Raw genomic sequence first — 14,182 nt, 5'->3', positions numbered from 1 at the left:
ATTTAAATGGATCTCTTATCTCTTCTGCACTAAAACTAATAGTAAATCAGACTATTTCCAGACTGCAGTTGCAAACATGGATGAAAAATTGTCACACTGTATGTTGACAAACCGGCAAGACAAGTTAATTCATGAAATTTCAGGTGTATGGCAGCAGGTAGATACAACTTTGCAACTTTTTTTCCTAATTCAGTAGATTCAGCCATATTTCTGGCTTTCTTTAATGCGGGTAAGGAGGGAAGGAGAAAACATATGGAAAGAAAAGTCTGATTTATAAGAATGTTTATCCTTCCTAGACTACAACAAGTTTTGTTCTTGGAGACAGCCTGGTACAGGGTAATATGTTTGATGAAACTGGATTCTGCAGGCTTCATTAAGTTCTCTCTCTACGGATTCAATTTCTAGTCTATATTTAAAACCTGACACATTGGGATGTCTTTGTGTTTTTATCTCTCAAGCAGTTCTGTTATTCAGTGTGATCTTTTTAAAAAGTGCTTTATAAAGATACTCCAATTCTTGAGACTTCAGAAATACTTTGCAGGAAAAAACAACAAAAACAAAAAGCGAAACTGACTTTTACCATTTGTTGCTGCTTCCCTTTGCTCTCCTCTTCCAGTTTGTTCAGGTCTGATCTGCTTCTTATATAGGCTAGTTCATTTTTACACATTCCTACCAAACCATCAAGAAGGGAAACTTCCCCTCTCAAGTGCTGCTCTTCTTCCTGATTTAATAAAAGGAAAAATTAAGTCAGTGCAAGAGTCATTGCACATTTTATAGTGGCCGTGCATATTATGTTTCTTGTTTTCATATGACAAAAAAGAGGCTCTTAATATTTATAATTCCAAGTTGCTATTGTTTTCATGGATTCTGGCTGTTGCACACCAGCATAACTTAAGCAGTAATTGGTCATACCCAGGATAAACAAGGTAATTCAGAGACAAAATATAAACCTACATAAGGCAGAGAGTTGCTAACCAGCCATTTATTTAGGAGGAGACTCTTAGATCCTGATCTTACAGTTACATGCTTGACTTTACATATGGGAGTAGTTTCACTGACTTCAACAGGACAACTTGTGTAATGTCAAGCATGCGAATAACTGTTAGCAAGGTAAGATCCTAGGCATTAAAAATATGCCCCAAAAAAAAAAAAAAAAAGTTTTAGGGAAAAACCCACTATAAAAAAAAACCCTTATGGAACAGTTCTTTATCCTATTGATTTTTAAACAGAAAATGATAACCTTCCTATGGAAACTGTACAGTATATTTCAAAGTTCAATAAAGAATTCTATCCCTACTGTAGAAGTCTATAGGATGGTTCAAAAACAAAAAAAAAAAACCCTAAGAAAGGACAGTATTATCTATTCATTCTATAGATCTTAAAATAATAACCCTATTACATTTCTAAAGTAGCCTGTCGGTTTAGATCCCAGTTCCTCAAAAGTACTTAAGCACATATCTAACTTTTAATCATGTGACTTCAGTGGGACTACTCAAATGCTTAGGTTTAGGACCTCACTGAACTGAGGCTCTATTCTCTAAGTTTTCCAGGAACTTTCTGTAAGGGTAAATCCATAGGTGTTCAGAAAAGGAGAGTTCTGTTTATTGCTGAAGTTCTAAAGGGGTGAGGAAGTGAAAAAAATTTCTTAAAAAACAGGATTACAGAAGGCTAAAGTTGTGCTATGGGACACCATAATTTTCAATATACCATAGCGGAAGTTCTCTTCTACTTCAAACATTTAGAGCCAGATTTCACCATACTACGTAGCACCTTATTCTAGAGGCAAGTCTGCTTTATTTTAAAGTGGATTTTGCAGTACAATATAGACATGATGGAATTATACCGAGGATCAGGTTGGCTTACAGAGTTCTTTACCATCTAAAGACCAAACATGAACATTTATTCTTCAGTCATTGTTTCATTACAACAGGGCTCCCTCCAATGAGTATCCAAAGGCCTCAGCAAAACATTCATTATTATTTTGGGGCACTTAAAATGCTGTATAATAAACATGCCATACCATGTCGTGTCATTACCTCTAACATGTCATTAACACTAATGCCACCAAAAGTGAAAACACTGGAAAATTGTGGGTGGGTGTGTGTTGTGGGGTTATAGTCTCTCTTTTAAAAAAAAAAATCCACACATTTCCATTACTTTAGGTTTCAGCCACCTCACCTCATGTCTGATTACAGCAAAAAAGTAGATAGCAACCAGACAGAATTAGAAAAGATGAATGATTCCATCTGGAACTGAATAGTGTTGGTTCTGTTTAAAGTTCCCTCCTTTCTTGCAATGTCCTCTGATCCACATATGCACACTGATCGCAGCATAGGGAATAACAGAGCACACTCCTCTTTAGTCATATTAAAAGGCAGGTATCTGACTTACCACAGAGCAGGTTACTTCACTCTCTTGCCCTTGAGCTGGTTTATTATGCTCTTCATATCTTTTCAGCTCAGCTTCTAGCTCCACAATAGTCTTCTGCAAGGCCTCCTTGTCCCTCTTTGACTGCAAAATGAACTTGTCGTACTCATTCTGGATCCTCCTTTCCTTTTTGCAATTTGGACACTCTGGAACTTGGTGTGTCTCGCCTGACAGTCCTTCTGATGCTATCTTTGAAGATGGCAAATCTAACCTGCATTTGTTTTCCAGTTTAATCTCTCTAGTACTATGAAAAGGCACCACTAAAGTGTTTGAGCGAGCCCTGAGGTATCTACTGTGGTCTGTTGTTACTTTACTTTTATCCACAGCAGTAACAGACTGAATGGGTGCTGAAATCTTCTCCGATGGCTTCTCCACCTGAGGCAGGTTGATTTTCTGCCCCCGAATGTCTCTGGAAACATCTAGGTTTGATGCATGATCCTTGCAGCTTTTGTACATAGATCTGGAGGGGGTACTGAGACTGAAGTGAATAGGAGGAAAGGAAGTCTGCAGCTGTGGGACCCATTTTTAATTGTATTACTTTCTCAAAAAATAATAGTTAAGAAACAAAACAGCATGATTGTTTATCAAAGCATAGTTAACTCATAGTAATTTTTGTTGTTGCATTCTCCTCCAATCTCCATTTGTAAGCACAGAACAATAAATAAGATCTCTAAGTACTGAATTAGGGAGATATTCCTAAGGAGGTTACTACCATGGGGTGAAGCCTTTAGCATTCATAAATCTGTAAGTATTTTATTAAGCAGAGTAAGCATTATTATTCTTGTTTTACAAATAAGGAAACTGATATACAGGGAAGCTGAGTGACTTGCTCAAATTTACACACCAAGTTAGTATCTGGATCAAGAATAAAACCAAGTTATAGAAATTTCAGAAACTCCTAAATGACTTGTAATCATAAATCTTTTAAGCGCCTTTGAAAATACCACTCCAGCTCTCCTGGTTCTCCAAATAGGGCTCCAGCCACTGAACCACTCTGCCTACCATGAAGTTAATGGGAATTTAGCTGTAGTAAGGAATGACTAAGAAATGCAGGATTTGTCAGGTACAGAATTCTTCCCTAGATTATTTATATAGTACTGGCACTGAATTCCACAATACATTGATAGATAATCTACTTACCAGGTTAAAATTCTCATTTGCAGACTCTCTACTTACAGTTGTATTCCAAGTTTTAAAAATTATGGCCTGATTCTCAATTACTTTGCACCTTGTGTAATCATTCACACCCATCCATAGCCATAATAATGACACCTAACTCTTATACAGTGCTTTTCTTCCATAGATCTCAAAGCATTAGCTCCAATTCATCCCTATGCTAGTGCTCAGTCAAGGGGAAGCCAATGCACCTTCCCTATTCTGGGGTTGTTGGGGGTTAGATCAAGTCAAGCACAGTTTACAGCAGCCTTATGGGTTGCCCTAACTTGTACCACAACTGCAGTGGCCTATACAGGATCTGTGCCACCCAAGAACAGCTGGAGTCATGACAACCTCACCTCAATCTGCATCCAACTTGCTTCAGGCACCAAAGACTCCTGGATATTCCTTGTGGAAGTCCTTATAGCTGCTTTATTTCTCCTTTGTGCCATCATGACAGAAAAAAAAAAGGGGGGCCACAGAGCAGGGATGAACTCCCTCTGTGAGTGCAAAGTGGGTGTAAAATGCTACCATTCTGATTTGTTATTGTTTTATAGTCACACAGGTGTAAATGACTATCCACAGTGCAGAGCTCTGGAGAATCAGACCCTCCTAGTAATTTTAAAGTAACACCGTCTACCTGAAATCTAGTCCATTTAGAACAAATGAATTCAATGTACAGTCATTTCAGTTACTGGACTACACCTGCCCCTGAGTCCCCTTGACAATTCTGCGATTTTAAAAATCACATTTTCTTATCTTTTTTCTTTCCCTTAATGCTGTATGAAAATCCCCCACAAAAAGCAGAATCACAAGGAAATAGTGAAAGACTGTACACCAAGTGCTGTCAAATGCACAAAGTAATCAAGCTGGAAGAAAGATCTCATATTTTGATTCAACTAAAATAATAGCAGGTAAAAAGTTTTCAGACAGAAGTGAGATTTTTTTTTTAAGCAGACAGTGTCCCTCTAAGAGGTATAAATAGGACTGGGAAAAGGGAGTAAAATAACTGGTTGACAAAGATTCCAACCACAAAATAGAACACCAAAACATAGAAAGGGCAGAAACAGTGAGCCTTGTAGCCCTTTCCAGATTAATAGATCAAAGGAATAAAAGGAGTATGGGGGGGAAAAACTATTTTTTTGAAGTGCAGATAATTACAGAAATACTAGCGTTCCAAGATGAAAGAAGAAGAGCCACATAAGAGAGACAAATAGAAGTGTCAAAAGAATTTTTACACATGCTTTCTTAACCTGTGTAGTTTTCCACCACCTTCAACTTGGTTTTAACCTTACAGAGCTGATTCTGCTATCATTTGCACTAATATAATTCAGAAATAATTTCACTGAAGTCAACAGCATTACACTCAAGTAAATCCAGTGCAAGTAACAGGTAAAAGCCAGGCCCAAAGTTTTAAGCATCAGGGAGTACAGAAAACATGTTCAACTTGAATGCGGTTTTCAGAGTAGCAGCCGTGTTATCAACTTGAATGCAGTTGTAACTGGTCTAGTACGCAAATGCTTTGGCTTTACCTTTCTTGCATTTGTAGTCTCAAATAATCCACTTTTTTTTCTGGGATTCTTCTGAGCAGAAAGTACACAGAGTGTCTTCAATTAAAATAGAAATAGCAAAAGATCAACAAAGCTTTTCACCAGACTAATACAAACAACCCTGTTTTATTGTATCAGTTTATATTTTTTTCCTATAGATAAGATCCTCCACTAGTAAAATTGGTAAAAGACGTTTCATAAAGCACTTTGAGTTCTGAACTGAAATACAAAAGTCTGATCCACTTCATGTAAAGAGTAACCCTTACATACAGGCCACATTGCAGAGGCTGACTGACATTAGAAAAAAGTGTTCTAATTCACCAGGAAGGTAGGTTCAGAAAGTTTCACACACACTCCTTCACCACAGTTTTGAAATGAGGTTCAGCTAAATCAATTACATGTACAGCTTTTATTTTTGTACATGTTGTTACTGTCACTTATCAACATAATTAAATTAATACAACAATAGGATTGCATTGCATCAATTTTTTCAATTATTATAAATTTGAGTTTGAGAAATTTAATTGACACCCAAGGTCTAAGCTTTTAACCTGGGTAAAAAAAAAAATAATAATAATAATAATATACCACTGATATGCTATCCTTCCCTCAACCAGAACACACTTCCTGCAATTTAAAGGGGTATTTGTGCACTGTTTAATGTGCACTATATTTAATTGTAATATATTGTCAAGCAAGATAATGCAATGAAAAAAATTAAATGTGACTTATGGGTATGGCTGATTGCATACCAGAAAAAGCTATTTGTTGAATAAATTAGTTGATGGATAGCGGTGAAAATGATGAAGTGAAATATGTGTGAAGGCTGTTCAATCAGCTTGGTTCACTAGCAGCTCTTGCTTTTGTCACACTTAGATGGCTTCCCTCCACTTTTTCTTTCGCCTCCCTATTAGGTTCTGATGTCTCTTTTCCCCCAAAGTAGTTGTTTTCAGCGTCTGCTTCTTCTTTTCCTTCTCTCCCTTTATTCCTTTCTTGCTGTCTCTGCACTGTGTTCTCTGCTTCTCTCTCCCTTCGCTCCCATTTCTCCAGACACCATCTAAATCATAGGCACTGATTACATGGGTGCTCCAGGGCTTAAGCACCCATGGGGAAAACACAGGGGGTTCTCAGCACCAATCAGCTGGCAGGAGGCCCTCGGGGGAGAGAGGAGAGCAGCGAACGGGTGGGGGGCATCACGGAGGAGGTGGGAAGAGATGGAGCGACAGAGGGGCCTCAGGAGAGGGCGGAGCAGGGGCAGAAAGAGGCGGAACGAGGGCAGGGCCTCGGGGGAAGAGGCAGAGCAGGGGCAGGGGCCTTGGGGTGGAACCCTCACCAGGAAAAATAAAAGTGAGCGCCCATGCTCTAAATACCTTACCTCTCTTATTGTAGCCCATCTCATCCCCCCACTCTTGCTCACCCTCAAACATCTCCATGCATCCACCCATATTCTCACCTAAAGGGCTTGGAAATATTACCAGACACCTACTAGTCAGAGAATTACATTTGCTAGTTACTGACCTGTACAAAAGATGAATGGGTGGGAATTGGCCAGGGGCAATACTGAGGTAAGAGACCAATCTCCCCACAGCTGCCAGGAAAGAGGAAGACGCTAGAATTTCTACCAAGATGCTGTCCCTGGCCCCCGCTTTCATATCAGTCTCTAGCTACTAGATGACAGATAAATGTGAAACTCTCTGAAAGTCCTTGATTAGGTGGGGTCTCTACTACTCTAACTACATCTTTGTTTTTGAGTAATTCCTCTCAGTGAATAGCTCCATTGCCTGCTTTGGCTCACAGAGTTCCCAAGCAGCATTAGGGTGAAGTTGACCTTAATTCTTGCCACTTTCACAAGTGCCTACAGGATTCTGAATAGCAACAGGCACAACTGACGAGACTGGTTAGCTTTTTCGGTGCTGCATCTTGGGAAACCTTTGAGCAACAGCAGAAACAGTGCATTTGGACTGTCCATTTGCAGACTTCGGAAGACAGCACTGCATCAGTTTACATGCTGCTCATGTTTATAATGGTTAGAAATTTGAGGCCTGATTCACCTCTTGTTTATGCTATTTTAAATCAGAAATAAAGCCATTTGTAGTCAGTGTAAGACTAGTGGAAGGGGGGAGGAGCGAGACCCACATTTTTTGTAAATGAAAATTTACTTTCTACAGAAATTGATCAGAAAGCTTCACCATGAGCACATGGATTTTTAAGATCTGCTTCAAATCACTGCCAAGAAAAAAAAAATTATACCTTGTAAGCGCTATCTTGCATCGAGATGGTTTTCATAGCTTGGCTTTTCATACACTCTGCTCTACTAGCAAAACTCCATGCCCATAGGAAACGAAGAGCAATAGCCAGGAGAGCTGAAAACAAAGAACTGTATGAGCTTCGATGTTGTTGGTAAACATATTTTACGATACTTCAGTGGGATTTTCAGTCACTTATGCACTTTTCAAATCCCACCCAATAATTCTGATGCACAAGAAATTACATGCAATATCTCCATTAAAAATAACAGCAGTAGTATTCAAGAGTAGGGCCCTACCAAATTCACTGTCCATTTTGGTCAATTTCACAGTCGTAGGATTTTAAAAATAAATTTCATGGTTTCAGCTATTTAAATCTAAAATTTCCCAGTGCTGTAATTGTAGGGGTCCTGATGCAAAAAGGAATTGTGGGGGGTTCACGGGGTGGGGGCTTGTGACACTGCTACCCTTACTTCTGCGCTGCTGCTGGCAGCCGCGCGGCCTTTAGAGCTGGGCAGGTAGAGAGCGGTGGCTGCTGCTGGCTGGGGTCCCATCTTTGAAGGCAGAGCCGCTGCCAGCAGCAGCGCAGAAGTAAGGATGGCATGGTATGGTATTGCCACCCTTACTTCTGTGCAGCTGCCTGCAGAGCTGGGCCCTCGAGTCAGCAGGCGCCACTCTCTAGCCACCCAGTTCTGATGGCAGCGGCACAGAAGGAAGGGTGGCATGCTATGGTATTGTCACCCTTACTTCTGCACTGCTGCTGGCGGGACACAGCCTTCAGAGCTGGGTGCCCAGCCAACAACCACTGTTTTCCAGCCGCCCAGCTCTGAAGGCAGCGCAGAAGTAAGGCCAACAATACCATAACCCCCTTAAAATAACCTTGCAACCGATCCGCAACTCCTTTTTGGATCAAGACCCCCAATTTGAGAAATGTCGACCTCCCCTATGAAATCTGTATAGTATAGGGTAAAAGCAAACAAAAGACCAGATTTCACGGTCCATGACGCGTTTTTCATGGCCTTGAATTTGGTATGGCCCTATTCATGAGGTAAATACTACCACTAGCACACAACTGACCCAGATCTGGAGCTGGAGTGCTTAAAATCACAAGTGCACTCAGTGCTGGGGGGAAGGCAGTGTCACCTGTCACTTTGTAATAGCTCCTTTAGCTTAAGAATGACAATGATGGGCTTTTCAGGAAGTCCTAAAGTTTGTACAATATAGGGTTTTTAGGGTGGATGTTATCTCTTGCTTTTTGCACAACAAAAACATGTAGAAACCACAGAGTCAGAGTTTAGAGCACTCTCCTGAGAAGTGGGAGACCCCTATTCAAATCCTTTGTCCCCCTCTGGCAGAGAGAGGAGAATTGGAGCTGGGTCTTCCATACCCCAGGCACGTGCTCTAGACATCAGGTTAAAAGTTACAAATGGACACCACCTCCTCCTCCAGCCATTTTGTGAAGAGTAAGGCAGGCACCAAACTCATTCCCGCAAGAAGCTGTTTAGGCACCTAGGTCACCTGGCTCCAGTTGACTAGTTTCCACTTGTGGATTGCTAGCAGAGACAGGCACCTCCCTGCAGCCTGAATTTAGGTGCCTATCTCCGAGAGAGGAGAGGGATTTAGTGCACATCCCTGTCGTTGGCTCCCAACCTAGCATGTTAGCTTTTGTGGGTCACATTAGGCGCCTCTCTCGACACATGCATTGGCTAGGGAGCCTAGGCCAAACTCAGGTTTTGTGGATTGCAGCGTTACTCTTAAAAAGAAAAGGAGTATTTGTGGCACCTTAGAGACTAACAAATTTATTTGAGCATAAGCTTTTGTGAGCTACAGCTCACTTCATCGGATGCATTCGGTGGAAAATACAGTGGGGAGATTTATATATACACACACACAGAGAACATGAAACAATGGGTTTTATCACACACACACTGTAAGGAGAGTGATCACTTAAGATGAGCTATTACCAGCGGGGGGGGGGGGGGGGAGAGAAAGGAGGAAAACCTTTTATGGTGATAATCAAGGTGGGCCATTTCCAGCAGTTAACAAGGACGTCTGAGGAACAGTGGGGGGTGGGGTGGGGGGGAGAAATAACATGAGGAAATAGTCTTAATGTAGTGTAGTGTAGTGATCCATCCAGGATTTCCAGGTTTACGTCATCATGAACAGGTCAGAATATGAACAAGAGGCTACTAGGCAGCTCTCCAACACCACTTTCTACAAGCCATTACCCTCTGATCCCACTGAGGGTTACCAAAAGAAACTACACCATTTGCTCAAGAAACTCCCTGAAAAAACACAAGAACAAATCCACACAGACACACCCCTGGAACCCTGACCTGGGGTATTCTATCTGCTACCCAAGATCCATAAACCTGAAAATCCTGGACGCCCCATCATCTCAGGCATTGGCACCCTGACAGCAGGACTGTCTGGCTATGTAGACTCCCTCCTCAGGCCCTATGTTACCAGCACTCCCTGCTATCTTCGAGATGCAACTGATTTCCTGAGGAAACTAAAATCCATTGGTGATCTTCCTAAAAACACCATCCTAGCCACTATGGATGTAGAAGCCTCTACACCAACATTCCACACAAAGATGGACAACAAGCCGTCAGGAACAGTATCCCCAATAATGTCACGGCTAACCTGGTGCCTGAACTTTGTGACTTTGTCCTCAGCCATAACTATTTCACATTTGGGGACAATGTATACCTTCAAATCAGCGGCACTGCGATGGGTACCCACATGGCCCCACAGTATGCCAACATTTTTATGGCTGACTTAGAACAACGCTTCCTCAGCTCTCGTCCCCTAATGCCCCTACTCTACTTGTGCTACATTGATGACATCATTATCTGGACCCATGGAAAAGCCCTTGAGGAATTCCATCATGATTTCAACAATTTCCATCCCACCATCAACCTCAGCCTGGACCAGTCCACACAAGAGATCCACTTCCTGGACACTACAATGCTAATAAGTGATGGTCACATAACCACCACCCTAGATCGGAAACCTACTGACCGCTATTCCTACCTACATGCCTCTAGCTTTCATCCAAATCACACCACACGATCCATTGTCTATAGCCAAGCTCTACGATATAACCGCATTTGCTCCAACCCCTCAGACAGAGACAAACACCTACAAGATCTCTATCATGCTTTATTACAACTACAATACCCACCTGCTGAAGTGAAGAAACAGATTGACAGAGCCAGAAGAGTACCCAGAAGTCACCTACTACAGGACAGGCCCAACAAAGAAAACAACAGAACGCCACTAACCATCACCTTCAGCCCCCAACTACAACTTCTCCAACGCATCATCAAGGATCTACAACCTATCCTGAAGGATGACCCATCACTCTCACAGATCTTGGGAGACAGGCCAGTCCTTGCTTACAGACAGCCCCCCAACCTGAAGCAAATACTCACCAGCAACCACACAACAGAACCACTAACCCAGGAACCTATCCTTGCAACAAAGCCCGTTGCCAACTCTGTCCACATATCTATTCAGGGGACACCATCATAGGGCCTAATCACATCAGCCACACTAGCACAGGCTCGTTCACCTGTGCATCTACCAATGTGATACATGCCATCATGTGCCAGCAATGCCCCTCTGCCATGTACATTGGTCAAACTGGACAGTCTCTACTTAAGAGAATAAACAGACAGAAATCTGACATCAAGAATTATAACATTCAAAAACCAGTCGGAGAACACTTCAATCTCTCCGGTCACTCGATTATAGACCTGAGAGTGGCTATCCTTCAACAAAAAAAAAACTTCAAAAACAGACTCCAGCGAGAGACTGCTGAATTGGAATTAATTTGCAAACTGGATACAATTAACTTGTATTTAAATTAAGGCTTGAATAGAGACTGGGAGTGGATGGGTCATTACCCAAAGTAAAACTATTTCCCCATGTTATTTCTCCCCCCCACCCCATCCCCCACTGTTCCTCAGACGTTCTTGTTAACCGCTGGAAATGGCCCACCTTGATTATCACCATAAAAGGTTTTCCTCCCCCCCCCCCCCGCTGGTAATAGCTCATCTTAAGTGATCACTCTCCTTACAGTGTGTATGATAAAGCCATTGTTTCATTCTGTGTGTGTGTGTATATATATATATAAAAAAATCTCCCCACTGTATTTTCCACCGAATGCATCTGATGAAGTGAGCTGTAGCTCACGAAAGCTTAAGCTCAAATAAATTTGTTAGTCTCTAAAGGTACCACATGTACTCCTTTTCTTTTTGCGAATACAGACTAACACGGCTGCTACTCTGAAGCATTACTCTTGTGATTTTTCCAGGTGCCTCCAAGCACACCTACTATATTGGGCCCTAAGGGTAAGAGACTAGCAGGAGCATCCATCCTCCCCTGGTTCGTGGATTGCTTGAAGGCTTAGAAAGGAGATGAGCTTCCAGATGCTTGGAGTGAGGCAGCAACATGTGCATGCCTGGAGAAACTTGTGTGGCTAGAAAATTTTTACAGTGAGAATTTAGGCTCCAAGTGAATTTAGGTTCCTACAGGAATAGGTGGTGGCTGAGCAGAGGTTTTGTGAATCACAGTGGTGCCTAAAACTGGAACTTAGGCACCTATGTACCTTTGTGTATCTGGGCCTATGTAATTTTCTGAACATCTCACAGCAACTCAACTGCAGATTAAGGCATAAGAATTCCCAAGTATCTGTTCTAATCACTAGCTATTTTAGTTTGTTAGTTCTTTGGGGGCAGGAACTGTCATTTATTACGTGTATGTACTGTGCCTAGAAAAATGAAGCCCCAAGCCAGCGGAGGCCTCTAGGCACTACCATAATATAAGTTAAATAATAGACCCTGCTGCCTTTAGGAATGAAGTGAAAAGACTGGATATGCCTTTGGAAGCATTAGTATCTTTTCCACAGACTTTATTAAAAATGGATTATTAAAACATTTTGTTTAAATGTTTGACCTTTCTGGCCTGTACAATATCACAAACTGAAACAGACAAGATTTCAATGCCAAAATCCATTGACACTGCTGGGAGAACAAAATATATTAAAAAACAAAAAACCCACACACACGCTTACAGGACAATCTAAAATATCATTTTAAAATGCTGCAAGGATAGATTGCTTCAACATCTAGTCCTGCTGAAAACAAACACAACAGACCATCTGCCAGAAAGAACATTGATCAAAAATGATGAGCCAAATTCACTGCTGGAGTAAGTGGGTGCAGTATCATTTATTTCAATGAACTTAGCCAATGTTTCTGTATGTTATAAATTGTTGAGATGACATGTGGTACAGATTGTTGGGGGGTGAATGAGGTTAAACACACTGACATTATTAGAGTGCTCTCACTGAGAGTAATATATCAGTTTCAGAACATATATATTTATAGACTCAAAACCCAAGAGCGTGGCAGCTATTCACTTGGGTCAGTATAGTTTAAAGGAAAAGGTAGGATATTTTTACAATTATAAGAAAAACATATGGCCACTATTGCCAGTTTAAGGGACTCTGTTAGAACAATTTCTCTCTATCTAATTTGCCTTATAATTACTCTAAATCCTACAATGATTGCTCTCATTTAAGTATTTACTGAGTCTGCATTCCCTTGATGATTTTTTGTTTGGTTGTTTTTTGGTGTCTAGAAACCTCCTCTACACTGATTTCTAGATAACCCCCTACAGATTCTAGAAAGTGCAGGGCAGATTTCCATAACTGCGGGCAGATGCCTATTGCCCTCTGTAACAGGACTGTCAGGTCAAAGGTACAGGTCATATGTGGGGACCCGCATGAAAGACCCCCTAAGCTTATTTCTACCAGTTTAGGTTAAAAATTTTCCCAAGGCACAAATCCTTCCTTGTCCTTGGATGGGTACTGCTGCCACCACCAAGTGAGTTAGACAAAGATTCAGGAAAAGGACCACTTGGGGGACTATTTTAGGGAAACAGGAACTCCAAGACCCTTCACCCCCTTTCCTGGGGAAGCTTGAGAATAATCTACCAACCAAATAGGTAAACCAGATTCTTAAAAAACAGAACTTTATTATAAGGGGGGGAAAAAGTAGAAGCACCACCTCTGTAAAATCAGGATGGAAGGTAACTTTACAGGGTAATCAGATTCAAAACACAGAGGATTCCCCTCTTTAAAGTTTAACTTTAAAGTTACAAAAAAAAGAAAACAGGGATAAACCTCCCACTTAGCACAGGGAAAATTCACAAGTTGAAAACAAATAGTAATCCAATGCACCCTGCCTTATTTATCTACTCTTTTTGCAACATTGAGACTCATTTTAGGATGGTTTATAGGAGAAGGAGTTTTCTGACCTGTTGCTTCTCTGCTACCCAAGAGAACACACAAAGAGCACAAACAAAACCTTCCCCCCCAGATTTGAAAGTATTTTCTTTCCCCATTGGTCCTTTTGGTCAGGTGCCAACCAGGTTATTTGAGCTTCTTAACCCCTTACAGGTAAGGAGGAATTCTAGGCTTCCCTTAGCTGTATGGTTATGACAAGAACCCATTTCACTTCTAAGTTACCATCCTGTGTCACTAGGGCCCAGATCTGCAAAGGTACTTAGGTGCCTACATCTGGAGTTTAAGTTCCATTTTTAGGCACCACTGTGATCCATAAAATCCCTCTCACCCACCTCCTAATCCTGTAGGTGTCTGCACGGCAATTAAACACCTGCAGTTGGCCCAGGTCAGCTGACTTGGGCTCACAGGGCTCAGGCTGTAAAACTGTGGTATAGACATTAGGGTTCAGGCCGAAGCTCGGGTTTTGAGACCCTCCCACCTTGTGAGTC

At 41.4% G+C, this 14,182-nt stretch overlaps 1 protein-coding gene across 8 annotated transcripts in view; it reads right to left on the bottom strand.

Annotated features, from left to right (window-relative positions):
- The window catches only part of LOC119854037 (polyamine-modulated factor 1-binding protein 1-like), a 108,807-nt gene that overhangs the window by 44,004 nt on the left and 50,621 nt on the right, over positions 1 to 14,182 (bottom strand). For 3 of the 8 annotated variants that reach the window (XM_043511978.1, XM_043511982.1, XM_043511979.1), the window contains 4 exons: positions 7,383 to 7,495; positions 5,115 to 5,189; positions 2,392 to 2,937; positions 575 to 721 (listed from right to left, as the gene is read on the bottom strand). In XM_043511978.1, the coding sequence (XP_043367913.1) occupies positions 575 to 721; positions 2,392 to 2,937; positions 5,115 to 5,189; positions 7,383 to 7,433 (819 nt within the window). In that variant the 5' untranslated portion in view covers positions 7,434 to 7,495. The remainder of the gene's footprint in view (positions 1 to 574; positions 722 to 2,391; positions 2,938 to 5,114; positions 5,190 to 7,382; positions 7,496 to 14,182) is intronic. The other 5 variants (XM_043511980.1, XM_043511981.1, XM_043511983.1 and 2 more) reach the window with 4 other exon arrangements.

This window comes from Dermochelys coriacea, chromosome 3 (assembly GCF_009764565.3).
Source record: "Dermochelys coriacea isolate rDerCor1 chromosome 3, rDerCor1.pri.v4, whole genome shotgun sequence".
NCBI lineage: Eukaryota > Metazoa > Chordata > Testudines > Dermochelyidae > Dermochelys > Dermochelys coriacea.
The sequence above is the reverse complement of the archived record's forward strand: the minus strand, read 5'-3'. Positions and strand labels throughout refer to the sequence as shown.